At 36.0% G+C, this 21,442-nt stretch overlaps 2 protein-coding genes across 3 annotated transcripts in view; one reads left to right on the top strand and one right to left on the bottom strand.

Moving 5' to 3' along the window:
• Positions 1 to 549: 549 nt before the first annotated feature.
• Positions 550 to 7,955, bottom strand: LOC106719815 (nuclear RNA export factor 1). Its single transcript, XM_045680859.1, has 10 exons — positions 7,721 to 7,955; positions 6,994 to 7,581; positions 6,435 to 6,625; positions 6,008 to 6,117; positions 4,384 to 4,420; positions 3,801 to 4,048; positions 2,990 to 3,158; positions 2,746 to 2,910; positions 1,464 to 1,645; positions 550 to 847 (listed from the first exon to the last, which is right to left on the bottom strand). Exons 1-10 carry the CDS (start codon positions 7,776 to 7,778, stop codon positions 748 to 750), a joined length of 1,848 nt encoding a protein of 615 aa, XP_045536815.1. The 5' UTR covers positions 7,779 to 7,955; the 3' UTR covers positions 550 to 747.
• A 1,975-nt stretch (positions 7,956 to 9,930) lies between these two features.
• The window catches only part of LOC106719816 (serine/threonine-protein kinase minibrain), a 112,094-nt gene continuing 100,582 nt past the window's right edge, over positions 9,931 to 21,442 (top strand). For both annotated transcript variants that reach the window (XM_045680883.1, XM_045680881.1), the window contains exon 1: positions 9,931 to 10,981. In XM_045680883.1, the coding sequence (XP_045536839.1) occupies positions 10,918 to 10,981 (64 nt within the window). In that variant the 5' untranslated portion in view covers positions 9,931 to 10,917. The remainder of the gene's footprint in view (positions 10,982 to 21,442) is intronic.

The following is a 21,442-nucleotide window of genomic DNA, read 5'->3' as shown; positions in this document are numbered from 1 at the left end:
AACCTCAAAATATAAATTGGTAACAAATAAATGTTTATGTCATAATGTGTAAGTTTTTCTATTTTTACTGCATAAAAATAGAATTTTTGGAGACAAAACAAACAATATTCTTATAATTATTTATAATTACTTCAGAAAAAAATTATATTTAATTGAAAAAAAAAAATACTTTGTAATAACTACGTAGTAATTATAATTTTTTTTTAACTAATTCTCATAAATCTTTATGAAAAAAGAGTTTACAAAAAAAATTGTAACAGTTAACATCAAATATGTTATGAAATAATATGAAAAACGTTTAAATGCAACATTTTAGTAATTTGCAATTGTTGAAATGTTTTTTTTTTTCACTTTAAGAACTAATAAAATGTTGCATTCAATTTTTTTCTTTAGTATCCATTGAATTACTCATTTTCAGAATTTTTTTTTTAAATTACATCTCAAAATTACAATCAACAGACTTTAAATCTGCTACTTAAATAAAAAAATGTTCAAAAGCAACATTTTAGAGCACCTTAAAAATTCTCAAATAATAAAAAGTCATTTTAGACTTTGTGGGGCGATAAAATGTTGCTTTTAATATTTACATGTATTATAATTTTACATTATACTTTTTATTAGATTTAAATCTAAATGATTTCGATGTCTTCAGACTTCATTATCAGCTCACAATACGTAGTTGGGACAAAGTAATCTCACAACTCTTATACTTAATATGTACACAGCAATAGATGTGCTTTATATAGTTCACTTAACAAAAGCTTCATGAGGTATTTTACCCTCAGATTGGAGTTTATTGAAGATGAACATTGCCTTTTGGAGATCCCAACCGGTCTCTTGAAGGCAGCTGGAAAGAAATAATTATATTTTGTAAGTGAAATATTAATATTTTGTAAGTGGTAGATCCCGCAACAACAATATTTGGTGGCTGCACGAATTGACCCGGTCGTCCGGTGCAATACCACGATCACACAGAAGACAGGCTTGAAGTGGAAGCAATTCCGCGTTTCGTCTGATGAGTGTGGTACCGGAGGCCTAATTTTAGTCCTCTTTCCCTTCCCACCCTTTTCTTATTAGGAAAGTATGGGAAGGGAAAGTGGATTTGGCGGAAGTGGGGACGCATAGGAAGGAGAAATATCCTCTTTCTGTGCGTCCCCTTCTCCGTTGATTAACGGTAGGCAAGACATCTGCATTTGCGGATGTCTATGGACAACTGTCACCTCGCTATTGTGGCGAATCCAGGTGGCCGTTTGCTCGTTTGCCACCTTATGATAAAAAATAAATACAATACACATACATAATTGTTTACCTGCGATAAACATAACCTACTTTTTTTTGAGTAAAAAATAATTTAAATAGTTGACATGGTTTTTGCAAATTATTTTTATACATATATATGCTTTAGTTTCATTGAAACAATAACTTTGATAAGGATATTATTAATTTCCAATATATTAACTTACTTCATACTCCAGTACTCGTTCATGCCGGTCTGCTGACCGAGGGCATTGAGCAGCATCTTGTGATGTTCACTGTGGAGGGCCATGGGCGCGGCGGAGGCTGGGGCAGGGGAAGGTGCCGGAGAGGGGGCGGCCACCGGCTCAAGTGCAGTCGAAAGTACACCGGATTGAAACATTTTCTCTTCCTAATTCACAAGTTTTTTTTTAAGTTTTCACAAACAACAATCGTTAGTAAACATTTATAACACCTCATATGTGTGTCAAACAAAATTGGGCGGTATATAACTTCAAACTTTCGTGGTTTTTCTTGATATACTGTTCGTAAGAAACAAGATTCTTACCACGATCTTTAATATTTTTCACACTACCGCACAACACCAGGCAACTAGTGATCATGGCGCATACAAACTATGCCAAAATATCGGGAGCTTAAACAGCCTAATGGTGGTAATAATCTCGTTTCTTACGAACAGTATATAAGATTGGACTATAGTCCGGTCGCGGAGCACGAAGAATTTCGTACATTGAACTCGCATTACCTGTCTCTGTCACTCCCGCGTAAATACAATTAGTCTCGCTCGCACAGAAACAAAGGCCACCGTCCTCAGGGATTGTAAACCTTTAGTTTGTTTGTTTGCATAATAAAAATTTTATGGGCTCCGTTAGAAGGATTACCGAAAAGGTTAATTATTGGATAGTTCGTAATGAAAAATCGAAACGAATACTTGAAAGACGAAAGTGCAGGCAACATCATCTATTTTATTGCCGGCTTTCCGTTACTTTTTGGTTTTAAAATATTATGCAAATGAATTCTTCACTTCTCGAAATTTAACAATAAAGCAAAGTAACAGTTACTCCGAAACAGAGGAATCGGATTCTGATTTTTGTTTTTTTTTTTTTATTATTAGATACTTGTCTAGATTTTTATTACTTGTATTATTAAATCTAAATAAATGATTTATATAATAATAATAACTATATTTTATAAGTTGGTAATTTTTCTTTCTCCTTCAAATAATTCATGTAAACCGCACTAAATACAAAAATGTTTGTAACCTCTGTCAGTAGGTAAAGAGGTCATTGTACGAAATTCTTCCTGATCCGCGACCGGACTATAGTCAATGTCATTATTAATTGTGCAAAAATATTAATCTTTTTTTGAACTAAGACATTGTGACGTCATATCTCTAAAAAATTTCCTGACGGGAAATAATGCACAATTTTATTGTAAAACAATTTAAGTAAAAGCAAGCTTATAGAGTCGCTAAGTAATATAAATGATTACCTGTTCCTTGGTTGTATTGGTGATGAAGACCATATCATTGACGATGCAGAAACCACCACCATTGTTAGGAACTATCATAAACGTCCGATGGAACGAACGACTAGGATTGCCCTGCGTCGTCGTCTCTTTGAAAACACCATTCATTGACACCATTATCATTGTTGGCTGCAAAAGAAATAAGGAATTTAATATTTATATGGATTTTAAATATAAAAACATGGTTAAAGTAATATAAATGACTTACAGTATATATAAGCACATCAACAGCGAAGCCCATGAGATCGTGTGTTGTCTTTGGTAGGTCAGAGAGGAAGGCAACCACCTGCAGCTTGCCCGTACGAAGGTGTCTTCGTCTTGACTCTCTATCTGTGATCCTCAATATGTTCCGACTGTTTGGCATGTACTGTTGTAACCTGAAGAAAATTAATTAAGAAATTAAAACCACAAGTACAGCAAATAGTAAAGGTCTTTACTCGAGTACATTTCATTTCAATGTAACGTCTAAATTTAATATATAAAGGAAGATCAAAATCATTTTTTTTTATATTACAAGGTGCTAAACGAGCAAGCGATCACATGAATTCGCCGAAATGGCGAAGCGACCGCTGTCCATAGACATCTGCAATTGCAGATGTGTTGCCTACCCTCAATCGACGAAGGAGGAGACGCACAAATAGAGAATATTTAACCTTCCTATGCATCTCCTCCTCCATCCAATCCCCCCTTCTCATCCTTTCCTTATAAGAAAAAGGTGATATGGTAGCTAATTTGCTTTGACACTTTTTTTTATTATTTTGTGAAAATCTATATATATAAAAGAAAGTCGTGTTAGTTACATTATTTATAACTCAAGAACGGCTGAATTGATTTGACTGAAAATTGGTGAGCAGGTAGCTTAGAACCAGGAAACGGACATAGGATAATTTTTACCCCGTTTTCTATTTTTTATTCCGCGCGGACGGAGTCGCGGGTAAAAGCTAGTTTTATAATAAATTAAGGTAATATTTTATATCATAATATACTTACTATTATTAATTACAAAAATTATTACTTACTTAGTAGCGGGAGAATTTCTTATATCATGTGTGAGATAAGTCGATGTCATAGACATTGTTGCATTTTCATGATAGGCATCCATTAATGTCTGTCTAGATTCAGAGTCATACACCGCGAAGTACTGGGCTAAGAACTGTCTCACAAAGTCCTGGGCCGCTGGCTCGATGAGGAACGACTGTTGCTGAGCGGGCAGCGCTACATCTTCTGACACGTCGAAACCGATTGCAGGCGGCAAGTCAACACCATCCTGGGGAATTGTGTAGCAAAGGAGATCAAAAAAAAAGAAAAAAAAAACATAGAATCTTTTGACATCAAGAACTAATTAAACAGCTGCAGATTTTGCAGCAGAGAAGATAAATCTTATTTCAAATGATGCTTTAATTTTTTAAATATCCACAACAGAGAAACACAGGTTAGAGAGAAACCCCCTATAAGGTAGAAAAATATTGTAATTCCTTGGATTCTTGCTTATCCGAGCTTGACTGTATTCAACTTTTATGATAATTGTATAAAATAGTACAATTTTATACTAAAGATAATGCTAAATTAATGTGAATAAAGTGAACAACGTAATAAACTTACCAGTCGTACAAGCTTGGGAAACTTCTTCCGCACAGTGCTGGACAAAAACATTGCAACAGGTGAACATGATCTCTGAAAATCTTACTCAAGCATCAGCTAAAATACATTAGATGTTTCAAAGCAAATGCTTTGGTAACATGCGTTCTAAGAAGCAATCTGTCCATACAACAACATATAGTATGCTTCCCATAAAAATGTGCATTTTAATGACCTGCCAAAAATTGCTAAAAGAAATTAATTCCAGAGAAAAATATTATGTTATATTGATGTGCCACCTTCATATGGCGCAGGTTCATGCACATTCTTATTTGAAATTAGTACTTATTCAATCTTCTTAATAATTCTACTTAGAACATTCATTACCAAAACAAAGATAAAAGCATACTTATAAAAGCACATAGTCATAATAGGTAATATTGGGCCTAGAAATAAAAATTAGGGAGGATGGTAACATGTGGCAAAATATTATAAAACAAAGCTTGAATTATTATAGTTAAAGAGAAGAGGAAATAAAAGTTGGAACCAATATCAATAGTCTTAAATCAAGAGATTAAAGTGATTGTATAATTTTTTAATTTCACTCAATTAAGATATTAATTCCAACAATAATTGATACATCAAAAGAGACCAAAGGATGACGGATTGGAGGAAAATTATTATTGGTAGTAATTACATCTGTACAACTTTCTTTTTATTAGACTGAATATGGCATAATCTGTAAATTCCTGATTTACATGTGAATTACATTTACATAGATTATCATAAGAAAACCGTTATTCAAAATTTCAGTCATTATCATTAACTAATATAGGAACGGCTAAAACATTAACGTACACATGTCCGGTGTCGGCTCCGACTAGTGTCGAGCCAATCGGGGGCCCATCATCAGGGTGAGTGGGACTGGTTTCGCGGACGCGGCGCGTCGCTCCCGATGAGCTCAAAACTAGTCGGTGCCGACACCGGACATATGTACGTGAGTATTTTGGTCGTTCCTATATTAGTTAATAAGAAAACCAATAACAAAGCAGAACACAGAAATTTGCAATGAACACTGTCTACACAATACTATGCAAAAACCATTTACAATATTATTTATAAGATTTATTTTATAAAATAACTCTACCATAATCAATGGCTGTGAATAATTTCAACACCCTTATGTATTTCTCCATACATTAATCAAATTATGAAATACAAAGTATAAAACATGATTTGTAGATTAATCAATTATTTTCTGTGCAATATAATGAAAAAGTTAATTAGACAGATTTTTCAGAATCATTTATTGCAAAAAGTGTCATTTTTCAAGGAAAAGGAATGTAGTTATGATGAAGATTACAAATTTGCCAACAAATTTCATCCATTTTGTAATTACATTATTAGTCGGCCCACAGTATTTCAAACATTATCAAACAAATAACTACATATTTAAATTATTGTCTGAAAGTAATCACTGTTTTTTTTTTCACTTTTTTTTCCATCTCCATGCCAATCTAATGCACAACTGAACCTCATTATTCAAAGAGTTCAATTTCAACCATGTTTCAAACCTTATAAAAGTAAATCCAAGGCTTCCAGCTCTTGGATCTTCACTCAAATGGTATTTAAATCAATTAAATATTACCTGACATAATCATCATGATCATTAAACCTGTTCTGCAACGGGTTGCCTTTAAGCATCAACTCCACTAGGGGTAGGCTTCTTAATGACTCCAGTGACCCAATAACAGGTATCTGTAAGTTTTGTTGTGAAAAACCATTATTTTTTTATATTTAAATCTTAAAGTAATATCTCCACATTGCCATGAGAGATAAAAAAAATACAGTTGAATTGATAACCTCCTTCTTTTTGAAGTCGGCTAAAAAAAACATTGTATGGAGTTGTTTTCCCAACCCATCATACAAAAAAAAAATAGAAACATATGAGATCTCATGAAACATGTAATGCTTTTAATGTTATGGGTTAATTAGAAAAGGTTAATTAAATTAATGCTTTGACCTTTCATCTGTTCGAAAAGAAAAAATAATATTACAAGTTACAAATAGCATACCCTGTTATCGCCTAAATATAAAATCTTCAAGTTTTTCAATTTTGTTGCCATAACCTTGAGATGGTCCAGTCCATGTAGTTTGTTATCATTGAGATTCAAGGCTTCAATGTCGGGTATGTTTTCTGCTATAATATCTATTGCTGTGAGCATGATGACTGGCCGAAAAAGGCCACAGAAGATTTCTGACAAATCTAACAAAAAAAAAAACATTAAAAAATGATAAATTTTCAACCAAACTTTGTTATAAACCTAAACATGATACAAATTTTAACCTTATTAATGATTAAATTGTTTAAACTTTCGTGAGACATCATAATTAATTAATTAAGAAACGGCTTAACTCACGTTTTGATTGTCCGGTGGTGGCACCGACTAGTTTCGGACCCATCGGGGGTCCATCTTCAGGGAGAGTGTTTAATCCGAAGACTTCCCTCTCCCTGAAGATGGACCCCCAATGGGTCCGAAACTAGTTGGTGCCGCCACCGGACAATCAAAACGTGAGTTAAGCCGTTTCTTAATTAATTACTTATTAATGATATTAATATAATAAGGCACTCACCAGGATCAGCATGAAATTTTGTCATGTCCAAGGCTTTTGTAGCTGGATTGTATCTTTTAGCCATAACCAATTTCATTTTTTCTTTCATATTGGCATCCACATTAACATTTGGAACAGAATTCCTCACTATCACAACCAATTTAAAGCCATCTGGCATTACAATCTTTTTATCCGCTTTAAACAAACTCTCTGCAGATTTAACATCATCCACATAGAAAATAGCAGCATTGCCATTATGTCTATAATAATGTGGAATGAAAATATCTGGCGATATGTAATTAAGGAGAGCTCGTAATATAACATCTTTCTCATGCTTTGCTCCATATGGAATAATTATTTGATACCAGGGCAGCACACCAGGCGTAAACTTCTTGCCAGCATGTCCAGGTCTTGGCGCAGGAGAACCGAGTCGCCCTCCGCGACCTCTAAATGGTTTTCTAGGCCCTTGTCCTCCTGACATGCCCATATCAACATCATCATCAAGTAATAACTTAGCATTTTTGTTCCAGTTATTAAATTTGTTCTTGCCTTTGTTTGTACCTGGTTTGAAGCTCACTCGTCTCGGGTTATGTGTTCGATCATCATGTTCTATAAAATATAAGCTTGCATAAGAACAACTATTGTTGTGTGATCACATTTAATTAGAAGAAAAAGTGTCATGATAAAATACACCGAAACATAGTTTTTTTATACAGTAAATTATTAAATGACAAAAATGCGTAGTTACCAAAATGATCATTATCAGTTTTCCAATTTTTCATACGTCCTCCACCACGTTTTGGCATGTTGAGATTTTTATAACTATTTTTATTGGATAAAACTTCAAAGTTGATTAATGTGGTTCCCCGCCTCCTATTTATTTAATTATATATTGTGGATTATAATATTAGAAAAGTAGAATATTTAAATTCGAGTTTAATAAAACATAAATTAACTTCGGAATAAAAACAAGACAAAGATGGCTGCTGTATCCTATCAAAGATTAAGCAAGTAACATGAAGCAAAAAAGCAGAGGTTCCACAAATAAAAAGCGATGGTGTAGTCTTTGACGGTACAGATAAAATAAGCAATAGTCCTAGAATTGTAGATGAAAATAATTTCAAACATTTCCCGCCTTATTACAAAACGTGGTCTAACTATAAAACCTGGTTTAAACCTACATTCGAAGTGGTTTATTTAAAATTCATATTACAAAACGTAGTTTAACGTTAAACCTGGACTATCTATGGTAACAACTTTAAACCATTGCGTTCCCAGGTTTAACTATTTAGACCACAGATTTAGACTTATGTCAGAAGTGTCGAGTTACGAGTTTTGTGCCTTATCGGGTTTTTGTTAAAAATCTGATTTGGTTAATTTAATGGACATGGAAGACATTGATGATATTGAAACAATGGAGATATTAGAAATGTCACGTCAACCTAATAAACGTCGAGTTCGTTTGGATCCTTTTGTCGAATTGTCGAATGAAGATTTAAGACAAAAGTACCGATTTACCAAACGTTTTGCGGAAAAAATAGTGGATGGAAAAAGTAACGCACGATTGTACGACTAATTGACGCAATATTTCATAAAATATTAAAAATAAAATAATTCTTCCGGATCAAAGAAAGTTTTTAAACGTAGTAGTAAATTAAGTAGTGGGTAATTAATTATTTACTTTCTTCTCAGAAGTCCAATTTGCAGATCATTGTGCATATTGTTGATCCATTTTCAATTAGTTTATTGACAATTACACACGTAAAAACGAAGATCGCGCGGGGCGGGCACTTTCAAAAGAATTCCGTTTGACGTGCTTTATTCTATTCCATTTTATTTACATACCCGATAAGAGATAGCCAGATGTTACAACTTTCGCAGAAACGGAACGTTTATTATCGAATGACATTTAGTGAGCGAATGATTATCTGTCATATGCGATTGACCGTGGTTCAAATTCATAGTTTATGAAGTTCTGGTTTGGTCTACGTTTTGTAATACGGATTCATTTAGACCATGGTTTTAGAGATTAAGCTAGACTACGTAGTTCGGGTTTAAACCAGAGTTGTTGAGATTTTTTGTAATAAGGCGGTTCAGAGAAAGCTCGAGGTTTTAGGTTAACAGTTCCTTAATAGCGTTTTACCATATATTTGTAAGACAAGTACAAAAAGAAGAACTTAATCGGCGGTATTAAACTATACTAACTAGCTATAGCTGAAACCGTAACGATTTTAGTTGTTGACTCTGATATGAAGGAAAATTCTCTGTTTTACAAGCTCACGAATTTTATATAAAGTATCATGTCTCAAAATAAAGATTAGTAATTGTTTTGTTTGCAACAATTTATATGTGTATTTTTTAAGCATTTTAAACCCTCTGATTGCCTCTAATTGGATTGTAATGGTACGGTGTTATTATTATAACCCGTGTTTTTATTTTATGAAGATTCTTAATCACATCTTTTAACATTTTTGTATGCATTGATAAGAAAATAAATTTACTCATAACAGTGATTGTACACCACGCCATGTACCGGTGCAGCATTTTCGCCTGAAAAATGCGTGAACGCCGCATAATCACGCGAAATTCTGTGAAGTTTAATTTTTTATCTGTATTCGACAAAATACTAGGTTTTTATTTGATTGAAAACTGAAAATTATTTCAAAATTATACTTCAATAAAAGCCTTAAATACATACTGGAATAAATCTGATAAGTGATTGCGTTTCTCTATGGCATAAGTTTTTTTTTCGTAAACGCAATTTTGTTATTAGTGATTGATTATTTCTGTTTCACCATAAGATAAGATTAAGGAAGAGATAAATCTTTTATTCGCATAAAATAAAAAATAAATATTTCATCTTTATTTGACAAAAGAATATATGTCTTCTTAAAATGGAACGTAAGAGAAACCATAAAGTTTAAAAATAAAACGACCACAGACAAAGTTCGTGTGCTTTTCATCGAGTCTGCCATGTTTTGTCCTACTTGTCGCGCTTGATCAACGCGTTCGCGATTTCTGTTCCAAACTACTATTTTTCTGAATGTATTACAGGCTGTGTTTTGTTTACAAATAGTGTAGTTTATGACTCTGTAATTATTTAATTGTAGCTTTATATTAAGCTACCACTTTTGATACTCGTGTGAATAATGGTGTAGTTCGTATTTCATCAAATTTTAAAACCGTTCAAAAGCTTGCCACAGTTGTAATCTGTATTCGGTGAATCCGTCGCAATTTTTGGAAACGTTTGTTCGTGTCTGCCGTGGTGATTACCCATCACATCGGTTCTGTGACGCAACCCACGTGCACATAATAGAGCAAGCATCTCATGCACATTTGTTATTATTTTGTTCGCGGCTCGCGAGTTCGTTTCTAAGCTGTGAGGATCGAATCGGATCGAAGAAGGGAAATCGCATCGTCTGTCTTGCTCCCTCACGGCGCGTTCCATTCTGTTGCATTTATTCATTTTCATTAATCGAAATAAGTTTTTTTTTCATTCGGGTGTGCATAATTGTTTTCGTGCGCGAAGGCTAGTGTTTGTTGGTGGTGCGAGCGCTGTGGAGGCGCACGGTACACGTGACGCGGGCCGAGTGTTTGGGTGTCAGTGGTCGGTGGGCGCGCGTACTCCGGTTGCACTCTGCAGTGCGGCGTGCGTCGTGCGTCGGAGGTGATTCACCGGGCGGCTTGTTGATCGTGCTTATTTACCCGCGAGTGCATCACAAGTGCGTGGAGGAAGTGCAAAGGCATGTGTGGCGCGCGACGGCGCCGATGACACCGCCGTCCGGGGCGACGGCGATTTAAAACAGTGAACCGTGTGTTAGCTATGCGTTTCGGGTTATGAGTGTGTGACAAAGTTGAAGGGTGCTGAGGACACTGGAGCCCCTAGACGGAGTTGGGCCCGCCGGGGCGGCCCTGGTGCTTCTTGGGGCTCCTCACGAAGGCAAAATGGCAGCGTGGAACCGCCATCACCACTTCAACATGCTCATGGATGAGAATGCCAAAAACAAATGTAAGTGCCACAACACAATTATAATTTACAGTAATCCAAATATGAAATATTTATCAGGTGCAGAAGTTGATAGTTTACAAGCAAAATTTCAAAGATGTGGTTTTTTTAATTTTATCAGTCTATAAATGTTAATTTTAAATTCTTTATAAAAAAACAACACTACACATCTAAAATAGCCTATAGTTAAAAAATTGCATTAAAAAAACAAGGTTATGAGTTTATTTAAACTACCCTTGTGTTTTATTTTCAATCTTTGATAATATAATTTTTTTCTTGATTTACTTGTTTTTGTTATAATTTAACAGAATGGTATTTATGAAAAATGGAGATTTTATAAACAAATTTTTGGATCAGATTAAAGTTGTTAAACTTATAACTACCCCAACAACTTATATTAGTGTACCCCCATTTAATAATTTTTTTATTTTTTACTTACAATAAGGTATTTTTTTTAATTGTTTGTTCAACTTTTCAGTTTTTAGATATTACAAAAAATATACAGACATAGATTGTAACTAAAAATATTAAACTGAGTCTCATATTTAAGGCAGATACACTTATGTGTAGTTTTTTTTTAAATGTTGAGAAAAAAAATTCTCGATGCATTCAAGGAATGAATAATACAAATATCATATATGCATTTATTCCTACATGTGTTTGAAATGTTTTATACATTGGGGATGATTTGTTGTACAAACATTATTTTCTTATTATTCTGGTCTATATTTAAATGTCTTCTGCACGAATACCAGACAACTTATGATAGAGAAGTAGGTATGAGTTAAAATGGGCTAATTCCTTTCCTGACTTTGATAGAACTAATACAACGCCTTCATTTGTATAATACTATAAATTAAATGATATTATGATGTAATGAATCCATATGATCTGTTATTTACATTTATAATATTAGTTTAGTATGATATGTATTACAGTTAGGTTCTTATTTCTATACACAAACATTGATAGACTTGTTGTGGAAAAACTTGATGGATTTTGTACTTAGCGCATTCAGCATTCAGTACCAGTCATAGACTGGATTAGATGCTGGAACCTATAATGATGCCCCAGTTGCACACAATGTGGCGATAAGATGATTATGTGAAATATTGTCAAGAATTATAACTATGCATGCTGGTGCAACATTTAGATGTTGCAGTCTTATATTAAATGGTCTTATGTAGTATTCAGGTTAGCTCAGATTATTTTTTACATAAAGGTCAGGTGATGTTCTTAGTTCTTAACTCTTAGGTAAAATTAATCAAAATAATTTTATATATATCTACGAAACGTAATGTCATAAATATACGAATTCTAATGATGTATAACCATATGGGTATCAAACCGGCGGCCGTTTGATGTCGCCGACGTGTAACGTTCCAATAAAAGCACGAATGCATCAAGTTACATGGACCCCTGACTCGTTGGGCACAATACAATTTTCCGTCCTATCACCTCCTTTACACGGCCGTGTACACAATTGCAAGTAGAGTATATCCTGTAGGTGTATATTATTGGATGCACACCCCCCCGCGTCCTGCGGGGGAACGCGGTGCCCTACATCCCTTTGACCTGATTTTCAACTGGCATTTGACTGGAGTTTAGTTGCGGTTCCGTTAGGTTTGATTGATCGATTTTACGGTTCTCCTATGATTTGCTTCAGTATATGTAACTATGATTTAAAATTAAATATTCTCCTTAAAGGCATAAAGTATATTTGAACTTTTAAATAAATAAGTACGTTAATACTAAATACTTAAATTCAAAATTAGTATGGAAAGCATCAATGACGGCAGTTTCAGTATGTTTAATTTCATATCGGTTACTCAACCGGAAAGCAAAGATTGTTTTACGACATAATTAAGAGTTTATTTTGGGACGAATTATGATCGTTCCATGTAGCCTCGACCCCAAAACTGCTTAATACGCGAATTCGACCTCCCCAACCTTTAACCTAATTCCACGTCCACCCCCGCAGATGATTTCTTGCATCGATGCTTTTATAAGATAACAACACTCCCACGCCATAGTCTCGACTCAACAATATACTATTGAAATATTATAGTGACTTTCATTTGTTGTTCTATTCATTGTTTATGGTATGACGATTGACGATGGTTACACGAGGCAGATGCGGGGCTTGAATACATTCGATTAACGCACCCTTTTATGAAATAAATTATATTAGAAAAGTTCATTAAGCGACAATACTGATGGAAGTGGAACTAACATTTGTCATTATTATAATACAGTCATAAATGTCTTATTGTGGCCGTCTCGAGTTCAGTCACTTCCCACGCTTTTGGCACTCAATTGGCGCTCATTATATTTGTCGGTTATTCCGAAATAACACAAATAAACCGCTCCCAATGACCGATTTCCAGGAAATTGGTGACATTATCTCTCAGTGCATCTTTTTTGTTTCATAAAATTAGCTTTTCTCTGAACACATTGGTTTTGTTTTGCGTAAATATTGTTTAAACTATTTATAAATTTAATCATGAAATGCAGCAAATACATAGAAACTTATTTATTTTGCAAAATGAAAACTCTTATTTTGGAGTAGAATTTTTGTAAAATAATTTCAAGTTTTCTCTTTTTTTTTCAACTACCTTCATGCAATAGCAAAAACAGAACATGGAGACGCTATGGTTGCGGCAGTTGCGATATTTGCAGCGGTTGGTGTTTGTGCGGCTGTGTTGGTATTTTTGCTTGCGCGATCAACTTTCGTTTAGCGCTGGCTGTCTCTATGCGGATGCTGGCCTCACGGTGTGCTGCTATTAAGCCCAAACGCTCGTGCACCGACCGCCATGTAGATGCTATCGTGCTCTTTGGAAAGTAACCGACAACGGTTTACTTCGGCGTTAAATCGCTCTCTCAATTTCGTTTCCGTGAACACATTTTGTATTTAAGTTGTCTTCAATTGGAAATTTAAGTCTTACACTCCATTTGAGGGAAACAGCAATCGGTATCCTAATTTTAATCACTTAAGTGCAAGACAATTGGTTAAAATGAACCAATTGCTGTTAGAAATAGAATTTATTTTTGTACCCTCGTCCAATTAAGAATACTAGTGTTTTAATGATTTATATCAGGCGCAGCTTCCAATCTAGAAAGGTTAACTGGAATCGACACGTTCTCTAGACGCCCCAGTTTTAAATATATCTCGAAATATCGAATCCAAAAATACGCTGGCAAATGATGTAAGGGAAAACAATGCTTTTATCATTTCCGCCGCTATAGCTTAACATCGTTTACGTCGAAAATACATCCCTGTAACACATGGTAACAAGTAATTTAACGGTATCGAGTGAAGTGAGCACAGCACGTCTCGACAGCGGCGCGGTCGGCGACGGTGAATGGTCACCTTTCTCCGACACACAGTCTAGACAACTCAGTTTCGACCCGTGAATGAATTTAACATTGGAATGCGGAACGACAAATTTTTGTCATGATTCATTGGCCTCTCGATGCGGCCGGTGCGGTGAAATTGTTTAGATTTATTACTCGCATCGTTTGCTAATGCAAGGTTCACATTTTTATACTACAAACAGCGTTATTTTATGCTCCGCAGTAGACGTGTATCTTTTAATTAACTGTTAATGTTTCTACTAATTATTTTAATTAAGAAATTATTTCACGCATTGTAGATTTATATTAAAAGGCTATCCTCGTTTAACTAAAGTTTAGTTGTTTTGTTAGCCTCATAATTTACCAATTATCCCGTTATTGGATATTAAAAAAGAGTATTATTTACTTTCACTGCCTTTCAGATTTTTCGCACCGAAGTTTCGAGATTTAAGTCGACTTTAGTCATTCTTTAAAAAAACTTTTTTCTTTACTTCATTTTGAAATTCTTTCTCAATTTCCAGATCAAATAAAGTCCACATCAAATGCTAATATTTGGTGATTTGCTATTGACATTATGCATCTACGTAGTGTTAAATAATCCGTTGGTTTTTCCCCCACTGTTCATACAACACAAAGTTCAACAACAATTCGTCGTTTGGTCGAGTACAATGCGTGGGCCACGTGGGCATGGTGGTCATTGTATCCTGTGTGGGCATTCAGGTACGCTATGCTAATGCTAAGATTTCTCCTGCGCGCCGTCGATGGACTCAAGCCATTGTATCTGTTCTCGAGGTTTCATTGCGCGCCACGAACAACCATTTGCATTTTAATTGCTTGAAATCTCGCTTACATATTACGTGCTTTTGGTCAATTTCATAGGAATAGTTTTTTAGTGAAATGCAACGTGACTTGTTCATCGATCATTGCTGCAGTTTTAATTGTATGCGACATAAGATAGCGTTTCTTCCGCACTGTTATAAAACTTAATTGTAAATAGTTTTTTTTTTTTTTTAATAAATAAAAAGCGAAGTCTAACTTGTGTAATATTGTATAAAACGTTCTCTACGTTGACGCTACATATCCGCTTTCATAAATACTAAAAATCATCACGTCTGAGTCGTACTTAATCGTGTGATTTTATATAAAATCAGTCGCTTACTGCCATTGGTATTGTGCAACAATAGTTCATTGAAGCGATTATTGTGTTTTATTGTTACTTTAATATGGTTCGTAATTTCCGCTTGTCACGAAGGAAAATAAACACAACGCAGTAAGCATTATCGTTGACCGCTCCACTGACGAGGTGTAACGAGACAGCCCTAAAGTGCCCCTCGGTGTCGATGACCGGCTACTAAGGTTTTTGCGCGGCGGCTGTGCTTTATATTTTAATAACTGATTGTATGGGAAACATCGATTAACGGTTGTAACGCCAACGCAACACCTTTATAAGATGCAGCTCTGGAACTTTAAAAATCCAGGGTAATTGTTCTATTAGAGCTGTAAATTTAGAAGCGTCTAGCTAATTAAAGTAGTTTAGAAGCAGTAAATTGTTAATATTAAGCACGCCTTCAACGCAAAGTATGCTAGGTTAGCCGTAAAAGCCATTTTCTACTGATCTTATAAACATCTTGAAATGCAAATGAGTCTTAAAGTTTCCAGGATATAGAGTTTATGATGTTTTCCAGTCGCAAATCCTGATGCAATTTGTCTTTGTTATTAGTAGAGAACCCTTTCAAGTTTCGTCATATTCTTTTTTGATATTCTTATGCCTAAATAACTTATCAGTTTGTTTTTCACGACAATAAAAATATACAGCGCTTAACGTCATTGGCTAAAGGACGAGGATACAAATGTTTCAAGTAAAACTTGTATACCGCTGACGAATGTTTTTCGATCCGATCTCTCCACGATGCCAGCTAGTATTTTTGCGACCTTCACACCTCGGGTGTTCGTTGCCCTTTGTGTTTCGAAATTCGGTTCGAGTTACGTGTCGGCTTGGACAATAACCGTCGCCTAATGGACATCAGAAAACGGCTTTCGTCTTGGTTCGCCTGCTTTGATAATGGAAGAATTGCGTAAACTTTAATACCTAATTGCAAGTTTTAGCGTTAGTCAATCGCTCCTTGTTAAAACTGATTGAGCTAGAGCTGAACGCTTCGAGCACAAGTATTGCATTCGCCCCTCGATTTCAATACAAGCGCTGCGGGCGGGTATGTCTGAACTGAAGCGGGAATAATAGATATGAACTCGATTGATATATCTAACAAAACAAAGTTGGTTACACGTTCCAAACTCGGTTTAAACTTATCTCCGCGCCGTACACGCTCCGCTTTACTTCCTTATGTAACAGGGAAGTGATAAGTTATTTAGATACTTTGAACAAATAAACCTTTTAGTGATAACACAAATGTGATTTGTTTTCATAATTTAATTTATAAATATCACCTTGATAATTATAACAAATTGTTAATAGATAATTATGAATGGACTTTAGTGTCATTTTGCATAACACAATTTACTTTTTTTAATCATTTTTATAGGATATCTGTAATTATCATAAAGCAGTTCTCTGCTCTAGTAAGCTCCATCTATAATAACCATTCTGAGTGTAACAAATTCTTATATCTATAAGAAATGTGTATTATAAAGTTGGATTTACATGACTACAAGAGATTACGTTTTATCTTGTTATTTTCCGCCTTGTATATATTTTATTGAAGTACTCGATTCGAGGACATGTTAAAGGTGGAGCTGTTCGCGTCCACAGGCATGACCACTATCTTTTGCTAACCACCCTGTACGTGCCCCCCGGGTGGTGCTAAACGAACAGCAATGCCGAGTAACAGGCGGCAGTCAACTAACCTGTCAAATGGCTATCACAAGCCAAGAAGGACTAAATCCCTTCTAAAAGAGTGATCGCGACACCTTGGGAAAGTGTCACGAATATCTCCTATCTCTTTTATTTATGGAAATGTCGAAAAATGAGTATGTGATGTCATGCGATCCGGCTAACCCCCGGCGCTCTCAGGTATCCGGGCTTGAGAGTGAGAAATATGTTACCGAAGACTGCGCAGGAGTGGGTGACCAGGCTCCTGGGTCAGTTAATGCCGCTGGAAGCTCCAAGAAAAAATTGATCCAACAAGCATTTCACCCAAGTATGTTTCTAAGGCCAAGATCATCATCCTTGGGAAGTAAACCAACATCTGACTCCAACCCTGAAGCACAGCCTATGGATGTATCTGCTTCCAAACCAGACGCCATCTGTCCTCCCTCATGGCAAAGAATACCCACAAACAGAAACACTAAGAAGAGAAAAATATCTGACAGTCGATCTCCAGAAATAATAAAAACGTCGAACAGATTTTCCACATTACCGACCAACATATCTGACCAAGAAACAGAACTTAAATCTAAAAAACCGAGCAAACCACCTCCAATAATATTGTATGGGATAGAAGATGTTAACAAATTAACAGAATTACTCCAATCTGTTGCTGAGAAAGACCAATTTATATTCAAAATCATCAATAAGAACCAGCTGAGAATAAATTGTGGTGATGCTGAAACCTACAAAAAAGTCATCACGGTAGTAAGGGAGAAAGGACTAATTGGCCATACCTTCAATAAAAAAGATGAGAGATGTTATAGAATAGTGATAAGAAATCTCCATCCAACTACACCAATTGGAATCATTAAGGAAGAAATAGAAGCAACGGGTAATAGTGTCACTGGCGAAATTATTAACGCCAAATATGGACCAGACAAAAAGCCCACTTCTACATTTTTCGTAAATTTAGCTCCTGGCCCGAACAACAAATGTGTAAAAAGTCTTAAATACATCTATCACCAATCAATCATAATCGAAGATCCTAGAAAGAGAAAATCTATAGTACAATGCCAGAGATGCCAACAATACGGACATTCAAAAAATTACTGTATGAGACCATTCCGCTGCGTTAAATGTGGAGAGTCACACAAAACTTCAGAATGTAAAAAACGCGACCGTAACACGCCTGCAACATGCGCCTTGTGTAACGGTCCGCATCCAGCAAATTACAAAGGCTGCGAAGTGTACAAAGAAATCCTGGCGAGAAGAAGCAAACAACACACACAAATTAAAACAGTAACCCACCACCCATGGCCAAGGTGTGAAATAAATACAAAACCACAACACACACATACGAAAACCTACGCAGACGCTACAAAACAATCTCCTGAAACTAGCAGAACCTACGAAAAACCGGAAACAAGCGAAACCTACTTAAAACCCAACCCAAACTACATTGAAGAACTATTACGCAGACAAACAGAAAAATTTGACGTAATCCTACAACAAATGAACACATTAATGTGCCTCATTACAAAACTCGTCGATCGTATCTCAAAATGACCTCCATAAGGCTAGCAGCTTGGAACATAAATGGTCTAGCTCCAAATATAGAGGAAGCTGTACTGCTAATGACAGAGCATAAGCTGGATGTGCTATTAATTTCCGAAGCGCACTGCACAGCAGCTACCTCTATCACACTAAAAAATTATGCTTGTTATGTGACCTGTCATCCTGATGGTACTGGACATGGTGGAACTGCAATAATCATTAAAAAATCAATCAAACATCACGAAATGCCACAATTTAAAACAGATCAGATTCAGGCTACGACAATAGCTCTGGAAGACTATTCGGGATACATCAATCTATCGGCTGTGTATTGTCCTCCTAAACATAAAATTCAAGAGACATCATATTCGACGTTCTTTCAAACACTTGGTGGCCGCTTTGTGGCAGGTGGAGACTGGAATGCAAAACATACTTACTGGGCCTCAAGACTCATATCAACGAGAGGAAGACAACTTAAATTAAGTATTGACCAAAATAACCTCATCGCAATCTCAACTGGCGAACCAACTTACTGGCCTACAGATCCCAACAAAACACCGGATCTTCTAGACTTCTTTGTCGCGAAAGGATTGACTCGACATTACTTCAAACCAGAATCCTGTCATGATAGCTCTTCGGATCACACACCGGTTTTATTGACCCTAAGTAAACTGATAGTGGAACATGGAATACCTGCAACACTTTACAACAAACGTACTGACTGGAACTGCTTCCGTGAATTTATAGAGACTAACATTGATCCACGAAAGCCGCTTAAAACACCCGACGACTTAGAAGATGCCACGGCATACATCACCATGCTAATCCAAAAAGCATGCTGGCTGAATACGCCTGAACTAGATTACAATGTAACGAATGATAACTATCCTCTAGAAATTAAAATAGAAATTGCCAATAAAAGAAGACTAAGAAGACAATGGCAACGTAGCAGGCTAAAGACAGATAGAACAGCTTTCGAAAAATCGGCCCAACTTCTGAAAGACAAATTACGAATTTGGCGAAATGAGACTCTTTCTAACCATCTAGAATCTCTCACAGCAACCTCATCGACTAATTATTCCTTGTGGAAAATTACAAAGAACTACAATAGACCGCAACTAGCTAAACCTCCCATCAAGCACAATAATCGGTGGATTCGTACAATAGAGGAAAAGGTGGAAACATTTGCCCAGCATCTTGCAAATGTATTCACTCCAAACGACAGCTGTATGGCTGAAACAGAAGAGGCGGTTACAAATATCTTAGATCAGGATCTACAAATGTCACTCCCGCCTAAACCAATTAATGTGCGTGAGGTCTGGAAGAACATAAAAGAGCTAAAAAACAAAAAAGCACCAGGCTTTGACCTTATTACGAAGGAAGTGTTAATACAACTTCCCAGGAAAGCAGTAATATTCCTCACCACACTATACAATGGAATCTTAAGAATTCAATATTTCCCACGACTATGGAAAATATCACAGATACTGACATTACATAAGGTTGGTAAGCCAGCTAATGCTGTGAGTTCCTATAGGCCTATAAGCTTGCTGCCAATTCTATCGAAGTTGTTCGAAAAAATGCTACTAAGAAGACTTCTACCTATCTTACAAAATAATAAAACAATACCGGACCACCAATTTGGATTCAAACAGCATCATTCCACCGTTGAGCAAGTCCACCGAGTTGCTGATAGGATACGAAAGACGCTGGAAGAAAAAGAGTACTGCTCTGGAGCGTTCCTGGATATACAACAGGCTTTTGATAAAGTTTGGCATCAAGGTCTTCTTTGTAAAATAAAAAACCACCTTCCCCACAGCTACTATGTATTGCTCGATAGCTACCTGTCCGAAAGACTGTTCCAGGTTAAAGAAAAGGAGATCACGTCACAGTTCTACCCGATCCGAGCAGGAATCCCTCAGGGTTCAGTACTGGGTCCAGTTCTCTACACGCTCTATACTGCGGACTTGCCACATGTACCGAATGTTACCACAGCTACGTTTGCCGACGATACCGCCATACTCGCCAGTAACAAAAATCCAGAAACTGCGTCGAAGGAACTGCAAAATGGTCTTGACTCGATATCGAAGTGGCTGAAAGAATGGAGGATAAAAGTGAGCGCAACCAAGTCTGTACACGTCACCTTTACCCTACGCAAAGGAAACTGTACCCCTGTCAAGCTGGATGACACAACTCTTCCACATTCAGACTGCGTCAAATACCTGGGCTTACACCTTGACAGACGACTAACATGGAACCAACACATAAAATCTAAAAGGGATGAACTAAAATTTAGGTATAAAAACCTTTACTGGATACTGGGCAGAAACAGCAAATTGTCCACTGATAACAAGCTACTAATATATACGACGGTCCTAAAGCCTATATGGTCATACGGTCTACAACTATGGGGAAATGCCAGTAACTCCAATATAAATATGCTGCAGAGAATGCAGAATATTATCCTACGTACAATAAGCAACACGCCATGGTACATAAAAAACAGCGAAATACATTCTAACCTTAAAATACTAAGTATCAAGGACGAGTACATAAGTTCTATCAAGAAATATCATGACAGGCTGAAACAACATCCTAATGAACTGGCGGCACAACTTATAAATAAAAATTATCAAAACCGGTTGAAGAGAAAAGATATTCTGCCGTATACCAATTCTTAAGTGTCTTAGCACTGTGCATCAAGGGTAGTTGGCCTTAGTGGAGGTCACACT

This window comes from Papilio machaon, chromosome 14, assembly GCF_912999745.1.
Source record: "Papilio machaon chromosome 14, ilPapMach1.1, whole genome shotgun sequence".
Taxonomy (NCBI): Eukaryota; Metazoa; Arthropoda; class Insecta; order Lepidoptera; family Papilionidae; genus Papilio; species Papilio machaon.
The sequence above is the reverse complement of the archived record's forward strand: the minus strand, read 5'-3'. Positions and strand labels throughout refer to the sequence as shown.

Coding starts and splice junctions, on each gene's coding strand:
- LOC106719815 (XM_045680859.1), bottom strand. CDS start 7,778: ATGCCAAAACGTGGTGGAGGACGTATGAAAAATTGGAAAACTGATAAT. Junction 4,421..6,007: donor GATCATGATGATTATGTCAG/GTAATATTTAAT, acceptor GTTTTTGTCCAG/CACTGTGCGGAAGAAGTTTC. Junction 3,159..3,800: donor AGAAATTCTCCCGCTACTAA/GTAAGTAATAAT, acceptor AATTTTCTTCAG/GTTACAACAGTACATGCCAA.